Source organism: Chiloscyllium punctatum, chromosome 6, assembly GCF_047496795.1.
Source record: "Chiloscyllium punctatum isolate Juve2018m chromosome 6, sChiPun1.3, whole genome shotgun sequence".
NCBI classification, from domain to species: Eukaryota; Metazoa; Chordata; class Chondrichthyes; order Orectolobiformes; family Hemiscylliidae; genus Chiloscyllium; species Chiloscyllium punctatum.
In genome coordinates, this window is record NC_092744.1 from 40,822,242 (window position 1) to 40,846,532 (window position 24,291).

The 24,291-nt window shown below is 39.7% G+C and overlaps 1 protein-coding gene across 3 annotated transcripts in view; it reads left to right on the plus strand.

Annotated features, from left to right (window-relative positions):
- The window catches only part of dis3l2 (DIS3 like 3'-5' exoribonuclease 2), a 282,451-nt gene extending 259,164 nt beyond the window's left edge, over positions 1 to 23,287 (plus strand). For all 3 annotated transcript variants that reach the window (XM_072572523.1, XM_072572522.1, XM_072572524.1), the window contains 3 exons: positions 13,651 to 13,755; positions 20,758 to 20,859; positions 22,746 to 23,287. In XM_072572523.1, coding sequence (XP_072428624.1) covers positions 13,651 to 13,755; positions 20,758 to 20,859; positions 22,746 to 22,847 — 309 coding nt within the window. In that variant the 3' untranslated portion in view covers positions 22,848 to 23,287. The remainder of the gene's footprint in view (positions 1 to 13,650; positions 13,756 to 20,757; positions 20,860 to 22,745) is intronic.
- Positions 23,288 to 24,291: the final 1,004 nt, after the last annotated feature.

The following is a 24,291-nucleotide window of genomic DNA, read 5'->3' on the forward strand; positions in this document are numbered from 1 at the left end:
GTCAACTCCAGCAGTAGGAAGTGGTGAAAAAGGGTGCTAACATTAACAAATGTGTAGTGGAAGGTAGAGGAGTATTAACTTATACTGAACAGTTAAAATTGGAGAAATGTGTTAAAAAGGGATGGGGCCTCTGCAGGAGAACAATGGCTCAGTGGATCATGTAGTAAGAAGGATTGATCAGAAATATGTATTTATCGTGTAATTATACTGTTATGTATGGATATTTTCACCAAGTCCAATTCACCCATCACTTGTTTGCTAATGCACATTGCTCCCTACTAACATGCTTAAAATTCTCACCTGCAGACTCCTTGCCACTCTATATCTTTACAATGTCTTACAATCTGTTCAAGATCTCTATAGTCAACCAGTTCTGGTTTCTTACTGACAACAGCCATGCCACCAACTGCATCGGCCCCAAGCCGTGTTTTTTTTTCTCTAAATTTTTCAACTTATCTCCCATTCTGTCCTCCTTTAAGGTTTTCTAAAGACAATTTTTTACTCAAATGTTTGCTCACCTGCCCTACTTTTTTGTTTTTGTGGATTGATGTCAACTTCTTTGAGATACAAATTCTGTGAAGTGCTTGGGATGAATTTGCTCTCACTGTAACTATCTCCTCTGTGAGGACTCATTTTAACTTGCTTAAATAAATGATTCAAATTGAAATGGCTGACAACCATTCATGATTCTGGATTATTGGTGCTGGAAGAGCACAGCAGTTCAGGCAGCGTCCGAGGAGCAGTAAAATCGACGTTTGGGGCAAAAGCCCTTCATCAGGAATACAGCATTCATGATCTGTGTGAACCACAAAAGTGTTATTAAGCCCTATTGTCATTTCTAAAACTGTTCATTATGCCAAGATCTTATTGGATTGCAAACATTCTTTTCTCTACTGCAGACTGTCTTCGTAAAATCAATTCACCTTTCTTTTACAACCCCCACCTCGAACAATGCACTCGTGGAGCTCATGGACTTCTTCACAATTAAGATTGAAACCATCCAATCACTTGTGTCTAATTCTCTACCTTTCCCCAGTCCACATGGGCAAGCTTCTTCTGATGTTCCAGAAGGATTCCCTCAAAAGGGGAGAGGGATTTTAGCAGAGAATAGTAGAACTCACCGTCTGGACCTGCCAGATTGGGCAGCAAATGGCTAAACCAGTTATCCATGTTAATTCAAATTTATATCCCTTCGATTTAAGGATGTGGAGATGAGGGTCATGTGATGGAGAAGGGTTAGGATGAACAAGTAACGTGTTTAGTTGGGAGTGTGCTGTTAAATGCTGAAGTAAAGATGTGACTTAGCAAGTTAGTAGCTGCAGAGATGCAATGGTGAGTATTGGCCCAAAGTTCAGACTCTGAAAGTGCAATTAAGAACAAATTGGGTTAGATTTTGATGGGTGCCAATACAGCAAGAATTACAGTTGCATCATGGAATATGGGTGGAGTAATACAATGAAATTATTAGTGATCAGGGTCAAAGGTGTTTTTTCAGACTTCAGTTATAGATATAATGTGCAAATAACTTGTTATAATTAAATATATGCCAAATGAGATTGTATGAGTCTTTACATCTCAGAAATACCTAATTTCTGTTTATTTGTTTATGGGATATGAATGTCGCTGGTTAGACCAAAATTTATGGCCCATCTCTCATTTCCCTAAAGGAGGTGTGTTTGCTTTCTTGAACCCCCATGTCCTTCAGGTGTGACTTTGAGGAGAACTTGTAGATAGTGTTCCCATGCAGTTTCTATTCTTCTCCATCTGATTGTGGTTGGGGAGATCACAGACTTGGAACGTACTGCCAAAGGAACCCTGGGTAAGTTTCCATAGTGTAGATTGTAGATGGTACACACTGCTGATGCTGTATTCATATTGATGGTGAAAATGAAGTTGGATGGTGGTTGGCGTGCTAATCAAACATGCTGCCTTTGTCCTTGACATCCGACATATATCACCTCAGAATATCTCCAAACAACTTACAGTATGGATAAGGATCTGCAATTCAATATTGCACTTCATAGCACACTGGCAGCTATCATTGGAATGGTGCTGCAGAACACTTTCATAAAGGGTTGAGCAAATAGTTCATGAAATAAACCAGGGAGCATCTCAGGGCTGCTTGCTCACTATCTTAATGCTCAATTACTCTATGCCTACTTCTGTTCTCATAGCATTCGTGCCTTGCCTTGCTTTTTTTAACTTTGCCCTTGTAGCCAGAGCTAACAGGCTCACAGTACTTCTATCTTGACTTGCTTCTTAACACAGACACAAAGCCAGATAATATGCCTTGGCTGCCTGCAGTCATCAGACAAGGGGGTCGACTGTTTCTCTATGGCATTGTGCTACATCAGTCTCACACTTGTGCATATAGTGCTGTCATGTACTGCATTCACACTGTGTATACCTCAATCAAATGCCCATGTCTCAAGGTTAATGAAGAGTTAGCCTCAGTCAAGTCAAAGCATCCTTCAATGAGGATGTTCCAGAGCAGTAAGTCAAGGACACCCTCCAGTGTCAGTCCAGGGACTGTAGCATGGTCAGTTGGACACTTGGAACAGTCATGGTCAGGATCAGGCATCAATACACTCATCTTCACTATTTCTGCCATGTTGTAGGCTGTTTTCTTTTGCAATGAGACATAAGGAGGGATTGAGTGAAATGAAAATGGCTGGCACAGCTTTTAGATTTGCTGCTGTAGTGATTGTAACGAGTTCAGCCAGGTGAACCTTATAGACTGAGTTCCCTGATTGGGGCTGTTAATCTGTTCCAATTGGGGATTCCTGGCTGACAGATAAGAATGGGGATGTTAGACATCCTGTTATTTGAGAACTGGCTCCGAAGGAACTGGGCCAGTGTCAAAGATTGTCCACAAGGAAATAAATGATTACTTGGTGACAGGATACCGACCTCAGTGGAGTTATTTCAGTGGTGACGAGAGCAAAACATGCTCCAAAGGAATTTGCTCGCAACAGTTGTCTTTAAGTTGCAGTAAGCATTTTTGGCATCATACCATTACTTGGGAAGCTTGACTCATTCAATGCTGCCTTTGAAGACTGGGCTCAGTATGCAGTATTTGTTTCCAGCAAATTACATTGGGATAGATGAAAAGCAACAAGTAATTCTCCTGACTGCTTGTGCTCCTACAGCTTTTTTGGTTATTGGGAGCCTAACTTTCCCTAAGGCATGAGATATTAAAACTTTTCAAGAGTTGATGGATTTAATAAAGGAATATTACAACTCCAAGCCGCCTCTATTGTCACCATTGTTTGTACTCGGCAATTCGAGAATCAGAGGAATCTGTATCAAGATTTTTGACTAGGTTAAGATGACTGGCAGAGTCTTGTGACTTTGTTTAGCCCTGAATGAAATGCTCAGAGACTGTTTGGTATGTGAGATTAATGAAGTAACTGTGCAAAGGCGCCTACAAGCTGAAGCCCAACTGGACTTCAAACAACTGGCTTTATCATTGGGAAATGCGGCAAATGAAGCATAAGCTTTGCATGATATTTCGATGGAAGTAGACACCCACTTCATTTCAGCTGAGCTTGGGGGAAACCACTTGAATGAAAGCAATTGTGTAGCATCACTCAGAACATATCCTGAACAGAGGGACTCTAGGTCAGTCCACAGCGAAACCCCAAAACAAAGCCAAGCCTTGCCCAAACAGTTAAAATTTTCTTCAGGATCCAGGCTGGCAAGCCATTTTTAATGCTGCTGGTATGCAGACTTGAAACAGCAAATGCATCCCACTAGACCTAAATTGAGTAAAAGAACTCATAGGCTGGTATTCACTTTTCATGTTGGGTATTTTTGCCTTAAAAGAAAATCTTTTTTGAAAATGTAGCGACAATAAATAATAGCATGTGCCCTAATTAGTTCCTAAATATATTGCTCCAGAAAACTATCTCAAACATATTCCAGGATTTCATCTTTTCATCTGCCACATTCGTGCTCATTCAATTTATCTAATTTATGTGTAGATGGAAGTCACCTATGATTAGATGCATCACTAATTTCCTGAATTATTACAGAGGAACCTCGATTATCCAAATATCAATTATCCAAATATCAGATTATCTGGAGGAGATCTCGAGATCCCAATAGAAACATTACATCAAAGAGCTGTTTCAACCCTGATCGCGTCTTTTGTTTACAATGATTAAAAATGATCTCGGCTCACTAAAATGCTGCCAAGAATAGCCCTGGACATTGATGGGAGCCCAGACACCGGCTCCAAATGACTGACCTCTGCTCTCCCCCTCTCTCCACACTTTCCCTGGAGTTCTACACAGGCATGTACCCTAAACTCCCCTTTCCCAGACAATCTCTCCAACATTGTCCTGTGCAAGGTGTGTGTGTGTGTGTGTGTGCGCGTGCGTGCGTGTGTACGCGTACGCGCACTGTTTTGAGATGTACCCCACAAAGGCAGCAGCAATCTTACTGTTGATGTCCACTCTGGCTGCCCGGGGAGGAGCTGATGGGGGTGGGGAGAAATTGGGGGGGGGGGGGGGTTGGCGGCCAGGGCAGGGGGTCGGACGATGGGGTAGGGGGCGCGGTGCTGAGCCAGGATTGCGGGTGGGCGGGCAGGCAAGTGGGGCAGTGTTGGACGGGGTTGGGGGGGGGGGGGGCGGCAGCGTTTGGGGAGGTGGGCGGGGTTGAAGGGGCACTTGGATGGAGATGGAGTGGTGGGCAGGGATGGGTGCTCGCGCGCACACCATATGCTGCAGTCTCCTGAATGGGGAGCAGACTTAACAGAAAATGCTGAACCCCAGAGGAGAGGCATTGAATTGATTAATCGAATAATCAATTATCTGAACAAAATAGTGCCCGCCCATCTCATTCAGATCATCGAGGTTCCTCTGGACATACTTTTCAATATCCCTACTAATTGTCGCCTTAAAAGCCATTCCTATTATGTTTGTGGTGCCTTGCTGGTTCTTAGCTCCACACAAACATTCGACATGCCATTCTTTTAATCAGACATCCCATCTCATTAATAGACTGGTCCTGTCCTTTATTATCAGTACTACCTCACCTCCTTTTCCTTTTTGCCTACTCCTCCAAATTGTCAAATAGCATTTAATATTAAATTTTCAGTCTTGGTCACGCTGTAGCGACATCTCCATACTGGCAATTACATCAGATCATTTTATTTTTATTAGCACCTTTAATTCTTCTATCTCATAGCAAATGTGGTGTACATTCAGATGGAATACTTTTAATTCTGCCTTTTTAACACTATTCTAAAGTTTGGATGTTGTCAGATCATGTTGTTTGTGTTCACATATATTGGCTTTCATAGCTAGTGGAATCAAGTACAGAACCACTGATGTCTTGCTGCAATCATTTAGGACTTTTCTGAGATCATTCCTGGAATATTATGTGCATTTTTGTCTCACCTGAGGAAGGACCCTCTTGCTATAGAGGAAATCCAGTAAATGTTTACCAGACTGATTCCTGAGATGACAGGACTGATTTATGAGAAGAGATTGAATCTATTAGGATTTTAGTTACTGGAGTTCAGAAAAATGAGGAAGTTCTCATAGAAGCCTATAAGATTCTAATAAAACTAGACAGGTTGGATGCAGGAAGGATATTCCCGATGATGCAAAGTCCAAAGCCAGGTGTAAAGTCTAAAGATAAGGGGTAAACCTTTTAGCACTGAGATGAGAAGAATTTTTTTTTCACCCAAAGAGTCATGAGCCTACGGAGTTTGCTACCACCAGAAGCAATTGAGGCCAGAATTATGTATGATTTAAAGAAGGAGCTGAATAAGGCATTTAGGGCTAAAAGGGATCAAAGGTCATGGGGGAGAAGCAGGCTGTTGATTTGGATGATCAGCCATGGTCATATTGAATGGCAGAGCAGGCCCAAATGGCTGAATGGCCGACTCCTCCTCATATTTATTGTTTCTAAATATGATTATGTTTACTTGCTGAATTGTCTTCTGAGTCATTTAATACCTTCATAAAATTGTAATTCTGGGCCTCTGTGTGTTTCAAAGTCTGGGCTTTGAAAGACTATTTTTACCTCACAAGATGAACATATAGAACATAGAACATTACAGCGCAGTACAGGCCCTTTGACCCTCAATGTTGCGCCGACCAGTCATACTAATCTGAAGCCCATCCCACCTACACTATTCCATGTACGTCCATATGCCTGTCCAATGACGACTTAAATGCACTTAAACTTGGCAAATCTACTACCGTTGCAGGCAAAGCATTCCATACCCTTACTACTCTCTGAGTAAAGAAACTACCTCTGACATCTGTCTTATACCTATCTCCCCTCACTTTAAAGTTGTGTCCCCTCGTGTTTGCCGTCCCCACACTTGGAAAAAGGCTCTCCCTGTCCACCCTATCTAACCCTCTGATAATCTTGTATGAACAAAGCTTTCTATCATAACTGTGTATTCAGAATATATGCTGGTTGCTGAATTTCTCAGATAATAAGGAATATTGGGGCAGTGCTGCAGGCACTGAAGGCATCAGCGGGAAGCTTTGCTTGTGACAGTTTGGAAGAGTCATGGGTAGTTAGCATCTCATTTTCCCAAGTAGCTACCTATCACCCTATGCAGTTAGATCCTAATAACCTGCATAACTGTCAAGTTCACCTAGAATGTTCTACTCCTCATGTTTCAAAACACTCTAATCATTCTTCCTATACTTAAAAGTTGCTTTTCCAAGATGTCTCCCCTCCAGAACCATAACATCTCCTCTCAGTGATCATAAATTACTAACACATGTTTCAATGATCTCAACCATTTTCAGTGTTGCCAGATCCTTAGACCTTTAAGACATGAATTAGGAGCAGGAGTAGCTTATTTTGGCTCTCAGGTCTGCAGTGCCATATGATAAAGTTCATGGTTGATCTGATTGTGGCCTCTATTTTCCTATCTCCCTGTTCCCTTGACTCCATTGTTAGTTAGGATCTCTTATTTTTAAGTTATGTCCCTAGCTGTATTCTCTTCTGTACCAGGACTCATGCTTTCAACACTCACCCTGTCAAATTCTTACAGAATCATGTATGTTTGAATGAAATTACCTCACTTTCTTCTGAACTCCAGTGGATATACAGCATAGAATGTTACAACACAGTACAGGCCCTTTGGCCCTCGATGTTGCACTGACCTGTGAAATTAATCTGATACCTATCTAACCTGCACAGTTCCATTATTATCCGTATGTATGTCCATGGGCCCAGTCTGTCCAACCTTTGCCCATAAGACAACCTCTTCATCTCAGGAATCCGTCAAGTGAACCTTCTCTGAACTGCTAGCACAGTTATGATCTTCTTAAGGATAAGGAGACCAAAAATTTACAAATTACTCAAGTGTGGTGTTGCAAATACCTGCTACAACTCTAACAAACCTTCCCTAATTTTGTATTGCATTTCCTTTGCAATAAGTGGTCACATTGCATTTGTCTTCCTTATCACTCACTGTAACTGCTTATCGACATTTTTGAGATTCATGAACCTGGGCACCCAGATCCCTCTGTACCATGTTTATGCAATCTCTTTCTGTTTAAATAATATGTTGTTTCCTGTGCTTCCTGCAAAAGTGGACAGTTCTCCCTTTCCCAAAAATAACTAGCACATCCTAAGCCACTGTCCAAGTTTTGTACCATTGGAACTCAGATACTTGGACACCCTGATCCCCCTATACATAGACTTACAAAGTTTACTTCTGTTTAAATAATATGTTGCTTTCTATTCTTCCTGCCAAAATAGACAAGTTTTCTATCTCCCTTTGACACTGGATTCCTTAGTATTTGAAGATGTTTCCTCTCCATTATTTAAAGAAACCCAAATTCCCCACACCATACTTCTCTAATTACCGTTAGACAGAAACCCTTTCCCCTTGATGTTGCTTTGAGATCTCATAAGCTACCCAGTGTTAATGATACCATGTATCTGGTTATGTTGCTTGACATTATGACCCTAATACATACGATACCATGAGAGATTCGATCATTGAAAAGTACAGTTAGTAATGATATGTTTATATAATCAATTTCAGATAAATAACTGTCGAAATGTAATCAATGAAGATCAGGCTGGCTTGTGCTGAGGTCTGACTTTTTGACAGCATATTTAGCTGGGCTTCAGTAGAACTGTTCCAACCACACTGGGCCTGAACTAAGAGTTTAGATTGCTAGTGCTACATCCAATGTGAAAGTTGTTTTCAATTTTTAATCAAAAGGGGAAAAAAATCCTTGGCAATTTGCATGACAACATACGGAAATTCTATTTTCTGTTAGATTACTTATAAGCATTAATAAATGTTATTTTTAACCCAGTTCATGCTTTGGGAAATCTGTTTTACTGAGGGAAATTTTCTTTATGCATATATTTAATCAATGTGAAGACAATATTGCTCTATAGAGTTTTAGTTTAGAATTTTATTTTCCTTTCTTTTCCTCCATTTGCAAGCTGACCAGTGGTGTGATGCAGCTCCACAATGCCAATAAACTGTAAAGTCATGGGAGTTATCACAACTGAACCTAATCCTGTCTTCCATCATGTATTCATATGCATTTTTAGGAATTCCAATCGCAATTCCAATTCAGCATTCTTTCAATAAGTTGAGGCATAAAGGTTCCTTATTATAATTCTGAGATCTCTTAAACTTGTCTACACATAATAGATTCAGCCTGTGTCTTTTCATAGTCTATATTCCTCAGTACCACACAGAAAACGCACTTACCCATTGAAACATCAAAGGAGTCCAGTATCGGTTATATTTAGTTCGTAAGAGAAAAAAAACCTCTTTCTAGAACTTAGGTTTGATGTTGGACAGAATTGTACTTTTTTCCAAAGTAACTGCTGTATAAGCAAAATGGAAAAGCACCTGGGAAAATCACAGCAAATATTAGTATGATATAAGAATTAATCCCATTACCATGATAGAGTCTGGTATTTTTATTTTAAATTCATTTATGAGATGAGGGCATCCCTGGCTAGTCCAGCATTTATTGTGCATTTGTAATTGCTCAGAGGGCAGTTAAAAGTCGACCACATTGCTGAGAGTCTGGAGTCATATGTAGGCCAGACTAAGGAGAGATGGCATTTTCCCTTCCTGAAGGATGTTAGTGAACCAGATGGGTTTTTTTTCTGACAATCAGCAACTGTTTCATTGTCATCATTAAATCCTTAATTCCAGATTTTTATTTAATTCAAATCCCGTCTGCTATGGCAGAATTTGAACCTGGGTCTCTGGATTAACAGTCCAGCAATAATCCCAATAGGCCATTCAATACAGGATATGAAGGGCAACTTCATTAACTTTAATAATTAGGGTTGTTGTATTCATAAATTTCCTTTCATAAAAAGGGTAACAGTTTCATTTTAAGATGTCTTTCAGTTGGTTTAAAGAAATGTATGATTATATGCATATTCTTTCACCCTTCCTTCTAACTGTTGTGAATTAGATTCACAGTTAAAGTAAGGCACAATACCGAGAGTTATGAATAATTAATTTCTGTCATTAGTGGACAAAAGGTTTTTGCATTTTACAGTCAATCTAAGGAATAGTCATCAGGCTCAGAACCAGAAACCATGTGTCCCGCATCTGTTGGAATTTACTCAGATGAAACTAAACAACGGTAATCCAGTAAACATGTTCATCACAGATTTGGAAGCATTCACGAATCTGTACATTTAAACCTTATAAAGAAGATTGATTACAATATGTGGAATTATTGCAAATCCACTCCTTGTATTTCAAAAGTACTTTGTAAGAGGAGGGAAATATGATGAGGAGAGAAGTCCTTTAGGCGTTTGTGATAAATGGAATTCGCAGTCAGGCTGCTACCTGAAACTGAATATCACCTGATTCTGATGTTTCAATACCATCATTATTGGATCATTTTCACTAAATTCAAATGCTGTGCCAGTTGAGCTATGTATGGACACTTTGCCTGGGGCACATCTGCTCCTACATGCTTTTTTTTTATTTTTACTTCTCTTTTACTTCCATGTTTTTCTTTTGTTTTTCTTTGCCTTGGAACCTTTTGCAATAGGTTAGTAGGTGAAATTAGTGTGGCAACTACAATGCACCATGCACAAAATGATGACTCCTCATGGCGACTGGAGTTGGTGATGACAGCAGGGATATCCTCCAGGCATTCGGAGCTGGTGATGGTAGCAGGGATGTCCTCCTGGCATTCAGAGCTGGTGATGGTAGCAGGGATGTCCTCCTGGCATTCAGAGCTGGTGATGGTAGCAGGGATGTCCTCCTGGCATTCGGAGCTGGTGATGGCAGCAGGGATGTCCTCCTGGCATTTGGAGCTGGCGATGGCAGTAGCAGCAAAGCTCCTGCAAAGATCAAAGGCAGTGGCAGCAGCAGACCTTTCAAGATGGTAATGGTAGCAAGGTGACATCTCAGAGGAGGGCGAGGTGGCAGCCTGGTCTGAGCAGTGCAACCAGGGACTCCTGTGGGGATTCTGGGCATTGGAGAGGCAGCAGCTGCAGCATTGGCAGCATGGTATGCCGAGAGCCAGGACAGTGGAGCCAGGAACTCCTGGTTATGGGGTTGATGTGACTTCAGCACAGGTTTTATTGGTGGACCGGCTCAGGACCCTCTTTCAGATATCTTTTATTCTTAAACTATTAAAAATGGCGCCAGATTCTGGCGACTTTTGAAGTCTTTCATTGTATTATATTGTATTATTCACTGTAAAATGCAAGTGGCAATAAATAAATCAACCGTAAATCATAGTACCTCAATTATTTCTGACTTCTGAACTCTGCCAAAAGTTACTATATTTAATTTATCCACCAAGTCAATCAGTCTGGTCCTTGAAAATTCCCTTAGCAGATTTAGGTCAACTCTGTTACCTTCAGGAAATCCTTTGCCATGTCTAAAATGCAATACAGAATCTTGTACTTTCCTTCAAATCTAGTATCAGCTAACAGCACATACAAATACTTTTTTCTCCTCTAACTGGTTCCAACACATCTGTAATAACCTCTCCACTGATTGAACAAACACTAGTGTAAATTGCACTTACAATGAGTGGCAGGTAGCTTGCTTTTGAAAAGTGCAATAATCCTTACCACAGTCCTTGGTTTTTAAAACAGTCCTTTTCCCATTTCAATTCTCAAACAAAAATGCAAAAGAGCAAAAAGATACAGTTTTTACATAGGTAATAAATGTTGGCCATTCCAGCAACATGCATATCCTATGAAAGAATAAAAATGAGAGCTTTGAACTTGGAAAAGAGAGAGAGAGAGTGAATGCAATAAATTTAGGGTGGCACAGTGGCTCAGTGGTTAGCACTGCTGCCTCACAGTGCCAGGGACCTGGGTTCGATTCCACCTCGGGTGGAGTTTGCACATTCTCCTTGTGTCTGCGTGGGTTTCCTCCGGGTGCTCTGGTTTCCTCCCACGATCCAAAGATGTGCAGGTCAGATGTGAACTGGCCACGCTAAATTGCCCATAGTGTTAGATACATTAGCCAGGGGTAAATATAGGGTAGGGGAATGGGTCTGGCTGGGTTACTCTTCGGAGGGTCGGTGTGGACTTGTTGTGCCAAAGGGCCTGTTTCCATACTGTAGGGAATCTAATCTAAATTAAAATTTCACAGAACATAGCTTTTATACTGACACTGTTTAGGTCAGTTATCAGAGAACAGAGTCCATGAGCCAGCCCACACAGCTTGCACAACTAAATTCAACTCAATTGCCCCAGATTTTGAGCTTTACATGAATTTTTTTCTGGTTCTGTGATTCTGCCAACATAATAAAGGAGCCAGATTAAATAATACAATCCCCATAAGTCTGTTTAGAATGCTGTGCCAGAATCTGGTTTATGAAAGTAGGTTCAGAGATTATTACCATGGTTGATGGATGTTAACATGCTGCTTGTTCTCAAGATTTGGATGATGCCTTTATGAGCCATTACTCATTATCATGAGAGTAGTAATTGTTTCATTGGGGAATAGGCTCAGATTTCACAAAAATCCATCAGCTTTTCATGGTCATTTTTGTTTTACTGCGCCAGTGTACAAATTGTTGGGTTTATTGACACAATTTGCAATCATTTAATTTGAACTCAACCTATAGGGTGCTAGTCTAACATTCTAGTCACTATACAAGTATACCCTGGAACCATACATTAGATGTGCTAAAATGAGTAATATTAAAAAAAGATATGTCCATGATGAAGGATTTATTATTATGAGTAAATTATTCTAGTTGAGTAACTGAACCAAAGCCTAATGAGGATCAAGACCATAGGTGGGCTAAGTTCTGGCTCTCTTCCAATTTATGCTATTCCTGGCCCTGCAACTCTCTCTCTACCAGCATAACTGTTTTCATTAAGGTGCTGTTTCTCCATTGCTGTTCAACAAAATCACAGTCTATGAAGACCTGAATCAAGCAGAATTGAAAACAAATTAAATTGTATCAAAGGCAGTATAATTTTAGATTTGAGTAATTTTCTGCTAATGGTAGAAGGCCCAATATGTGGAATTGATAATAAAATGTGTTCAAAACTTATAAATGCAATAAATTAAAATTGAATATAACATAGCTTTTATACAGACAGAGAGAGAGAGAGAGAGCGAGCAAGAAACTGTTTATGTGGAGAAATAGAACATATTTCAAGATAGATGGATTACAAGGCTTTTGGTAAGAACAAAAGGAACTGGACTGCATATGGTAATGAAACAGCAAAATAGTATAAGCCTTTAGGACACAGTACTGAGTTTCACAACTTCAAAGCATGATCTCTGTCCTCCATTTTTTCTTCTCTTCCCCCCGCCTCTCTCCAAACTCGCCACCTCCAACTGTCAACTGTATCATTGCTTTTACTTTCAGAAAACTGCACCATTTTCTCTTTGTCATACTTATAATTTATACTAATTGTGCTACTTTATCTACTTTCATTAGCACTCCCTTTGTCTTTTGGTCTGGTCACACTCGCAATCTGTTCCACTTGCATCACTTCTCCCGCCATAAAAAGCACCATTTTCCAGTTCCTTTCAATTCAGAAGAAGTGTCATATCAGACTTAAAACATTAAGTCTGTTCTCTCTCAACAGATGTTGCCAGAACTGCTGGGTTTCTCCAGCATTTTGCTTTTATTTCAGATTTCCAAAATCCATTGTAAATTGCTACTGTTTCAGCTCTTTCAAGATGTCAACTTAGATTTTTGGGTTTTTGCAAGTTGGCATTTATGGTAATCCTATGGAGTTTTTAGAATGCCAGTGGACTTGCTTTAGTCATTTCAATGTTTAGTTGGATTAGGTTATAGCGCCTTTGTGATTAAATGCTGGGCAAGCAACCTAACACCACAAATGCGTCATGGATTTGCGATGTTAAAGAAATGCAACTGGTGAAACACTTTTTTTTTCCTCCTATTGTTCACTTATGTTTCTCCTGACTAGTTTCACAATAGTGGAAAACTGGGAGATGTAAATTGAATACATGATACTCAGATTCATAAGCAGCACATGCTAAAGCAATGCTGGATAAAATCGTAATTATTTTCAATTTAACTTAAATGCCTCAATTGCTTCAATTTTAAATGACCGAACTATAGAATATTGCCATGGATGTCTTGTGGGAAATAGTATGATTCATGCTTTTTTTAAAAAATTGCACTTTATTCAATAGCTTTGACATTTAATGTATTCTTTTAGGAATGTGGCCCTCTGGAATCTGAAGCCATGGTAATGGGGGTTTTGGATCAATCCTTTGATGTATTGGTTCTACGATATGGTATCCAGAAACGAGTCTACTGTAATGTAAGTATTGTTTATTAAAAATGTCTGAAAGGTTAAATATTTTCCAAATTAGTCATTCACTCAGATTATATTCTGGTGTTTGTTTTATAGCAGTTTCCAGATATAGAACTGTTAAATCCATTACTTTTAAAGCTAATTTTGTCAGAGTAGGCAATTCTTAGAAACCAACAGAATTTTCCAACTCAAAAGAACTTTGTAACTACAATTATCAAGATGTCACCCCTCCATTATAACTGATTAACCCCAAAGCTGGCAAATGAGAGACAAATTGCTCTTAAATGGAGTTATGTACACATTTAATTGAGTGCATTAATGTAAACCAAACCAAATAGTCCGTATCTAACAGCTCGTAAAATAAATCAGACAACAATCTGTTGCTAAGATGAATTGCTCACATGATTTTTGTTGTCAAGAATAGTCTGTTCTGAGACTCATCGTATGATTGTGATTCAGTGGTGGCTGTTTAATTGCCCCAAGAGATTACCTTAGATCACTGGGATGTGCTGAAGCTGAAGAATTAGTGCAGTAGACAGCCTGTACTTAATAACATTTTATTGCTGAATTTCTCATAAGACCTTATTAAAAAGTAGATTTTTTTCACCCTACATTGGTCATAAGCCAATGAAACTTGTCCTGTAAAGATTGATAATTTGTTTAAAACATTAGTGATCTTGAAAAAAAAGTCACAGATTGGATCCATTAAATTTTCAACAAGTTAAAATTTCACTATCTGTAACAAAGCTTTGGCCGAGGTCGGTCACCTCAGGCTGGACAGCTGGTTTACAATGCAGAGTGATGCCAACAGCAGGGGTTTAATTCCCACACCAGTTGACGTTAACATGAATGCCATGCCTTCTCAACCTCACCCCTTCATGAACCTCAGATTAAGCTCATCACCAGTTATCTCTTTCTTAAGACAGAGCAGCCTTGTGACCCTTCAGGATTATGGCAACTTTACCTTAGAATTTTTACATTATGTTTCATGTTATATTGTATGAAGTAGTTCAGTCAAAGGCAAGGGTATTATATTTGAGAAAAGGAAATTATGAATACATGAGTCATAAATTGGCTGAGCTGGATTGGGAAAATGTATTAAAAGATATGACTGTACATGTGCAATGGACAGTCTTTTAAAAATTATTACATGGGTTATAGCAACTATACATTCTTTCAAGATGTACAAAGTCAAAACATGCCAGTCAAGTGTGACTGAAAAGAGGAAGTTAAGGATTGTATAACATTAAAAGAAAACTTTTATAAAGTGGCCAGAAAAAGTACTAAGCATGAGGATTGGGAAATTCTTAGAATACAGCAAAGGAGGACCAAGAAACTGATAGGGAAAGGAAGAACAGATTACAAATGCAATCTTGCAAAATCACTTACAAATTGGACTGTAAAAGCCACTACAGGTATGTAAAAAGGAAATGTTTGGTGAAGGAGAATGGACTCCATTAAAAACAGAGTCACAAGAATTTATAATAGGTAATAAAGAAATGGCAAAGGAGCTACTTTGTGCCTGTTTTCACTGGTGAAGATACAGGAAATGTTCCAAATTGAGAGATCCAAGTGACTAGAGAAAATGAGGAGTTGAAGGAAATTAGTATCTAAAAAGATTGTACTGGAGAAATTAATGGGACTGAAATTCAATAAGTCTCTGAGACCTGATATTTCATCTCCCAGAGTGTAAGGGAGTTAGATAGTAAATGCATTAATAAATCATCTTACAAAATTCCATCATACTGGAAAGATTCCTGCAAATTGAATGCCTGTAAATGTCACCCCGCCATTTAGGAAAGGAGCAAAGGAAAAAGCATGACTTTAAGAAAGCTTTTGAAGTTGGTTAGAAATATTGAAGCATATGGTGCAGGAAGTAAGGTATTGACATGAAATTAAAAATTGGCGAATGGACAGAAAACAGAGAGTCAGAACAACTGTGTCCTTCTCACATTGGTATTAGGTACCACAGGGCTGCAATTGTTCATATATATCAGTGCCTTGAATGTTGGAACCAAATATGGAATAATTTGAGGTTATTCATTTTGACAGGAAGAACAGATATGTCAAGTAATTCTTAAATGGTGAGAGGTTGGAAAGTGTAGATATGCAAGTAAGCTTGACGTCCTTGTCAGTAAGTCACTGGAGGCTAACATGTAGGTGCATTAGGAAAGTTAATACAATCGTAGAATCGCTACAGTGTGGAAACAGGCCCTTCAGCCCAACAAGTCTACATTGACCCTCCAAAGAGTAACTTGCCAAGATCTATTTCCCTACCCTATTATCCTATATTTACCCTTGACTAATGCACCTAACCTACACATCCCTGAACACTACAGGCAATTTAGCACAACCAATTCATCTAACCTGCACATCTTTGGACTGTGGGAGGAAACTAGAGCACCCAGAGGAAACCCACACAGACACGGGGAGAATGTGCAAACTCCAACAGACAGTTGCCCAAGGCTGGAAATCAACCTGGTACCCTGGCGGTGAGGCAGCAGTGCTAACCACTGAGCCACTGTGCTGTCCCATGTTAACTTTTATCACAAGAGGATTTCAATACAGGAGTAGTTAAGTCTAGAGCTTTGGTTAGATCACACCCGACATACTCTGTCCAGTTTTGGTTTCCTTATCTCAGGAAAGATATTGTCAGAGAAATAAAGTTTCAGCAAACCTGTTCCTGGAATGGTAGCATGGAAATGAAGAGAGATTTGGCAAATTGGAGCTGTATTTTCTACAATTTTGTGGAATGGAAGGTGATCTAATTGAAATCTACAAAATACTTGCAGTGATAAACAACGTAGATGTTTCTTGTGTTTGAGGAGTCTAGAACCAGGGTGCACAATTTAAAAACAAGGGGAATGCCATTTGAGCCTAAAATTAGGAGATTTTTTTGTTTACACCCAGGGTGGTTAATCTTTTAATTCTCTACCCCAGAGGGCTGATAGCTCTGTTTTTGAGTATATTTAAAGTACTGGTTGGCAAGTTATTGATTTCAATGACAGACGGAGTCATGATGGTATTAATTGGTGAAGCAGCCTTAGAACATAGAACATAGAACATAGAAGAATACAGCGCAGTACAGGCCCTTCAGCCCTCGATGTTGCGCCGATCAAAGCCCACCTAACCTACACTAACCCACTATCCTCCATATACCTATCCAATGCCCGCTTAAATACCCATAAAGAGGGAGAGTCCACTACTGCTACTGGCAGGGCATTCCATGAACTTACGACTCGCTGAGTGAAGAACCTACCCCTAACATCAGTCCTATATCTACCCCCCCTTAATTTAAAGCTATGCCCCCTTGTAATAGCTGACTCCATACGTGGAAAAAGGTTCTCACTGTCAACCCGATCTAACCCCTAATCATCTTGTACACCTCTATCAAATCACCCCTAAACCTTCTTTTCTCCAATGAAAACAACCCCAAGTGCCTCAGCCTTTCCTCATAGGATTTTCCTACCATACCAGGCAACATCCTGGTAAACTTCCTCTGCACCCGTTCCAGTGCCTCCACATCCTGCCTATAGTATGGCGACCAAAACTGCACACAATATTCCAGATGCGGCCGCACCAGAGTCTTATACAACTGCAGCATAACCTCAGGACTCCGGAACTCAATTCCTCTACCAATAAAGCCCAGTACACCATATGCCTTCTTCACAGCACTATTTACCTGGGTGGCAACTTTCAGAGATCTGTGTACATGGACACCAAGATCCCTCTGCTCTTCCACACTACCAAGTAGTCTACCATTAGCCCAGTAATCCATCTTTTTATTACTCTTACCAAAGTGAATCACTTCACACTTAGCTACATTGAACTCCATTTGCCACCTTTCTGCCCAGCTCTGCAGCTTCTCTATATCCCGCTGTAACCTGCCATATCCTTCCTCACTGTCTACAACTCCTCCGACTTTCGTATCATCCGCAAACTTGCTCACCCAACCTTCTAACCCTTCCTCCAGGTCATTTATAAAAATGACAAACAGCAATGGTCCCAAAACAGATCCTTGCGGAACACCGCTAGTGACGGCACTCCAAGATGAACCTTTGCCATCAACTACTACCCTTTGTCTTCTTCCAGAGAGCCAATTCCTAATCCAAACCTCCAACTCACCCTCAATGCCATATCTCTGTATTTTCTGCAGTAGCCTACCATGGGGGACCTTATCAAACGCCTTACTAAAATCCATATATACCACATCTACCGCTTTCCCCTCATCTACCTCCTTAGTCACCTTCTCAAAGAATTCAATAAGGTTTGTGAGGCACGACCTGCCCTTCACAAAACCATGCTGACTATCCTTGATCACATCATTCTTATCCAGATGTGCATAAATCCTATCCCTTACAATTCTCTCTAAGACTTTGCCCACAACAGAAGTGAGACTCACTGGCCTATAGTTACTAGGATTATCCCTACTCCCCTTCTTGAACAAGGGAACCACGTTTGCTAGCCTCCAGTCCTCTGGCACTACTCCTGTCGACAAAGAGGACACAAAAATCAAGGCCAATGGCTCTGCAATCTCCTCCCTTGCTTCCCAGAGAATCCTAGGATAAATGCCATCAGGCCCAGGGGACTTATCTATTTTCACCCTTGCCAGAATTTCCAACACCTCTTCTCTACATATCTCAAAGCCATCCATTCTACTTATTCGTGCCTCAGTATTTATATCGACAACAATGTCCTGTTCCTGAGTGAATACTGACGAAAAGTATTCATTCAGCGCCTCCCCAATCTCTTCAGCCTCCACACGCAACTTCCCATTACTATCCTTGATTGGACCTATTCCTTCCCTAGTCATTCTTTTATTCCTAACATACCTATAGAAAGCCTTAGGGTTTTCCCTAATCCTACCAACTAAGGACCTTTCATGTCCCCTCCTTGCTGCTCTTAGCTCTCTCTTCAGGTCCTTCCGGGCTACCTTATAACTCTCAATTGCCCTTATTGAACCTTCACGCCTCATCTTTACAAAGGCCGCCCTCTTCCATTTAACCAGGGATTCCAACTCCTTATTAAACCACGGCTCCCTCACACGACCCTTTCCTCCCTGCCTGATAGGTACGTACTTATCAAGGACACTCAATAGTTGCTCCTTGAACAAGTTCCACATATCAATTACGCTCTTGCCTTGGAATCTACTTTTCCAATCCACACATCCTAAGTCATGCCTCAACGCATCATAATTTCCCTGCCCCCAGCTATAACTCTTGCCCTGTAGTACACACTTATCCCTCTCCATCACTAGAGTAAAAATCACCGAATTGTGGTCACTGTCCCCAAAGTGCTCACCTACCTCTAGTTCTAATACCTGGCCTGGTTCGTTACCCAGAACCAAATCCAGTATGGCCTCACCTCTTGTTGGCTTATCTACATATTGTGTCAGGAAACTCTCCTGCACACATTGCACAAACACTGACCCATCTAACGAACTTGAGCTATAGCTGATAGACTGAATATCCTGCTTCAGTTCCTATATGACAATACCATGCATTGGATGTTCCGATCATTTCTGAAGTTGATATAATTTCATAAGTTAAAGCACACTGCTGGTACATCATCAGCTGGCCCAACCAGTTATGGCCATACTAGTAGGTGGCAGTAATGTACTTTTGATATGTAATGGATTCTGAAGCATCCTGCTGGTTCCAGTTGTTATCCAAGAAACACACTTTCACCTCACATGGTGATGTCAATGAAATTCACTGTAGATTACCTGGGATACTGTGGTAACGAGACTCGTTTTCCATGGATCTTCAGATGTGTCATCACAGCTTCCTGGTCTTAGGATTCAAAGTGCAAACAAAATACCTGTGGGTGAATTTATTTTATTATGTATCACCAGATGAAATAAGGTTTGATTTTTCAAGCATGGAAGATGAAAGCAATTTTCGAGAATGCTGTTGGAAAATTAGTACTGCCACTGTTTGTAATTGGTTCTGTTTCTCTCTGTAAATTAAACTCAGTGACTGTGAATTTATTTCAGAAAGCTGCTTTGATTTTTATGTGCTGGTAAGAATGTTAAGAAATTAAGTTTTTACGCGGCATTGAATTATTAAATCAAATTGTTGTAGCATAAACCAAATGTCAATTTAGAAGATGACTTCTCTTTGACTTTTTAATCCTTATACTATTTTGTTTCTGTCAAGTTAAGCATCACGATAACATAATAAATGAGAATAGCCAAAGTAGTCTTTAATCCATTGATATGCTGTGCTAAACACTCCATCAATCTACCTGGTATGTACCAGTGTTGTAACATCACATTGGATTAGCCTCATTTGCAATCTGGATAATATCTTGTGAGATGTTCATTCAGAGGGACTTGCTGAATTTTTGTAGTTGTCACCTCTGTAAGGCTGATTTGCACTGTTGAGAATGAGTACTTCAGAAAATGAGATGAATTGGAAACATAAATGTATTCATACAACTGCAATTAAAGTTTTCAATTCATACTGATAGCTGGAAGATTAGGTGTGTTCCCTAATCTGAAAGTGCTCTGTTTTCAATCTGCAAATCATTGCGAAAACTTTGGGGAAACTTGTGTGTTGCTCTGAATTCTACTGTAAATTTACTTGAAGAATAAAATTAATCTTTTCAAAACTCTATTGCTCTGCTTAGTCAGCACTGAATATTTTCATATGTTTTAAGTCAATTTATGTTGGTTAAATGTGAATGCACATTGCTATGGTAATTTAGAAGTGTTATGAATAGAAATTTCCATACTGGAATCTCACTAGGCTGTTATCCATCCAAAAGATCATACAAGTGATTTAAGCAACTTAAGTACAACCTGTGGAAAGGTTAAATGTGCATGGGAAATATTTTCCTCCATTTGAAGTTGCAAGCCTGACTTTTAGCTTTGAAATGTGTGGAAACATTTTGCATAAATATAAATCATTTCATTGTGTACACTTTTCTTCTTCATTGCCACTGCCAAAAGTGTTCTTCCATTCAGTTAATGTTAAGTATCCACTTCCTCTTTTGCCTTTGCTGTAGGGCCTTCCTCTCCAAGGATTTACTTTTCACAAAGTAGGAAAGAAGCCTGAACTAAGATTGATGTGGGAACCAGAAACATCGGACCAGAAGCCACTTTATCAGGTATTTGTTTATGGCTCTGTGACGAGCAACAAATATCTATTGAATTATTGAAATTATTTTGTCACTAGATCTGCAAATGTATTTTCCATTTTGTTACTTTTTAAAAGTGTATTCTCGACATAATTGCATTCTCTGAATTTTGTCAAGAAGGGTGAAAATGGAAAGCTAAGAAGTAGGTGCAGGAAGAAACAATGTGGTCTCCTGAGCCTATTTGACCATTTTGAGATGATTATGGCTATTCTTCTGCTTCAACGCCACTATTTCACCTGTGTCTCATGGTTCTTGATTAGGGACCAACAATCTACATATTAATCTGAAACATAATGAAGATTAAACTATCCACAACGGTCAGATTTAGAAACGTCCAAGATTCACAACACTTTCAGTAAGGAATTTTCTCCACATATCCATCCTAAATGTTCAGCCCCTTAACCTGAGACAGTGCCCCATGTTCTAGATTTATCAACAAGGTGAATAATTCTCAATGTCTACCAGGCCAATCCCCTTTAAAATCATGCGTGTTTCAATAACATCAATTCTCATCCTTCTGAACTTCAGGAGTATTGGCCCACTTTACTCAACTCCTCATCATAAGGCAACCCTCTCATCCCATGTAACTGACTTGAATTGAGATCTATTGAACTTTGCTGCACCATCTCCATGCAGAAATCCCTTCTTTAAATATAAAGGTAAAACCAAACAATGTTGTAGTCTGACCAAAGTCCGATATAACTGTTTCAATGAACTTCAATGAAAAATGCTAATCTCTTTGGATTGTTAATTTAACTATGTTGAGTTCACAAAGTTACAATCTGAGTGCACTTAATGAACTTTTGTTTGTACTTTTCTCTTGTACTATGATTCTTTGACAATGGAGGGTGACATCCATTTGCCTTCTGAATTACCTACTGTGTCTATATGCTGACTTAGAACGCCCAAGGATCTGTGAACATCAACAGTTAGAAGCTGTACTTTTCTGTTCTTAGAACCAAAATGAATAACCTCATACTTACCCTCATTATACTCACATCTGTCAACTTGCTGCTCATCCACTTAACCAGCACTTTTTGTACCCTCTCACAGCTTCTCAACAAGCTTTGTTTTATCAGGAAACTTTAATAATTTACTTTTCATCTCTTCATCTAACTCATTAATATAAATTATAATGTGTGATATCAGGAAAATTGCTGGCCTTCCAACTTGAAAATGCCTCATTTATCTTTATAATCAGCTTCCTGTCAGTTAACCAATCCCATATCAATGCTAATGTAATGTTCCAACTGCATGTGCCCTTGACTTGCGAATTTGCCTTAATGTGCGGCACCTTTTGGAAATCCAAGCACAGTATATTCCATAAAAAACGAAAGAACTGCCGGTTGTGAGGAAGGGTCACCTGACCCGAAAAATTAACTTTGATTTCTCTTCACAGATACTGCCAGATCTGCTGAGCTTTTCCAGCAACTTCTGTTTTTGTTACAGTACATTACATTACTATGAACTACATACCCAAAAATACTGACAAACAGCTTCCAGCAATATACTGACAACAAATGTCGAGGCAACTGGCCTGTAGTCCCTTGTTTTCCTCCTTCCATTTTTTTCTGATCAGCATTACAGTGTCACATTTAAATTATCTAAATTCAATGAAAAATGCTAATTTCTTTGGATAGTTTCTTTAACGATGTTGAGTTCACGAAGTTACAATCTGAGTGCACTTAATGAACTTTTGTAAGTCGTGTTCAAGGTTCACACATTTTCTTTTATTGCATAAGATAACTATCATTTGTGAAAGAGTGCTGCAATTAAAAGAAATGTATTTATAATGGCACCTACACTTTATTTATTGAGCAACCCTTATTGACTTGGCAATGAACCTTGTCTTTTAGGTAGTCACCATTTTTGCATTGGTGGACATAGTCTTAAAGTCAGACAGCACAGCCCTGAAGTACAGTGCCATTCTCAAGAAACCAAGTGGAGCTCGTGAATAGTCTTATATGAACGCTGAAAAATGCTGCTGAAACCAAAGTTACTGTTAACTGGAAAGTTTTTTTTAAATACAGTAAACATTGTTTAAAAATCAGTAACATTTTAATGGTAATTTTAAGTTTTAGCTGCATAGAGCTATTGGAGCAAGTTTTAGTTTACGTGCAAATGTGTTGTATGTGGTGGAAAACTTCAAAAATGCATTTTGTTGCATATGTTTTAACAACTGTATTATTTTCATAGTGCATTTCGATGTTGTTAGAAACTGAGGTTAGAGACAAGCAATAATATTTGAAACCAGAGTGTGGTAAACATGAAGTGATACTTAAATCAAGTGTTGTCTGATGTGGAATATGTATCTTGACCAGCACTGTGCACAGAGTAATAAGAACTATCTGTTGTAATGTATTCTGAAGCAAATAATAAAACAATGCCTCACTCCAAATATTCAGTTTTTGCAATTATTACTGGTTAACAGTTTATGTTCTCAATAGCCTAGGCCTTCACACGATTACCACTTGTTTGAACTTGACCCTGTTTTGAAGCCACTTTGCATTACTTGCCAAATCTTAAAAGCCTGGCTTTCCCAGAAATGTGAAGCATACTTCCCATAGAGCACACTATCACAGTAATGTTGAGTTGGGGTGGGTGGGGTGGAAGACAGGACATGCCCTCCTTTTCCAGCAATAGCCCCAATCCAGAGACTTGAACTGAGAATCTAAGCTGATACTTCCGCATAATGTTGAGCAAGTTATTGCATTGTTGGCGACTTTCATGAACATTATCTCACCTGGAGTTCTCCCTGCAACAGCCTCCCAGCTCAAAGTGCTTCAACTGGAAACAACTTTGGCAATGTTTGATCAACTTTGGCAGGACTTATACACTTACTGGTAAGGTCCTGGGGAGTGTTGCTGAACAAACAGACCTTGGAGTGCAGTTTCATAGTTCCTTGAAGGTGGAGTCGCAGGTAGGTAGGCTGGTAACGCAGGCATTTGATACCCTTGCTTTTATTGATCAGTGCATTGAGCATAGGAGTTGGGAGATCGTGTTTCAGCTGTGTAGGACATTGGTTTGGCCACTTTTGGAATACTGCATTCAATTTTGGTTACCTTGCTATAGGAAGGATGTTGTGAAACTTGAATGGGTTCACAAAAGATTACAAGGATGTTGCTAGGGTTGGAGGATTTGAACCAACGGGAGAGGCTGAACAGGTGCGGGCTGTTTTTCCTGGAGCATCAGAGGTTGTGGGGAGGAACCTAACAAAAGTTTATAAATCATAGGGGGCATGGATAGGGTGAATGGCCAAGATCTTTCTCCGAGGGTAGGGGAATCCAAATGAGAAGGCGTGGGTTTATGGTGTGGGGGGAAAAATTCAAAAAGGAACTGAAGGGGCAAATACAGAGGATGGTGCATGCTTGGAATGAGCTGCCAGAGGAGTTGGTGGAAGTG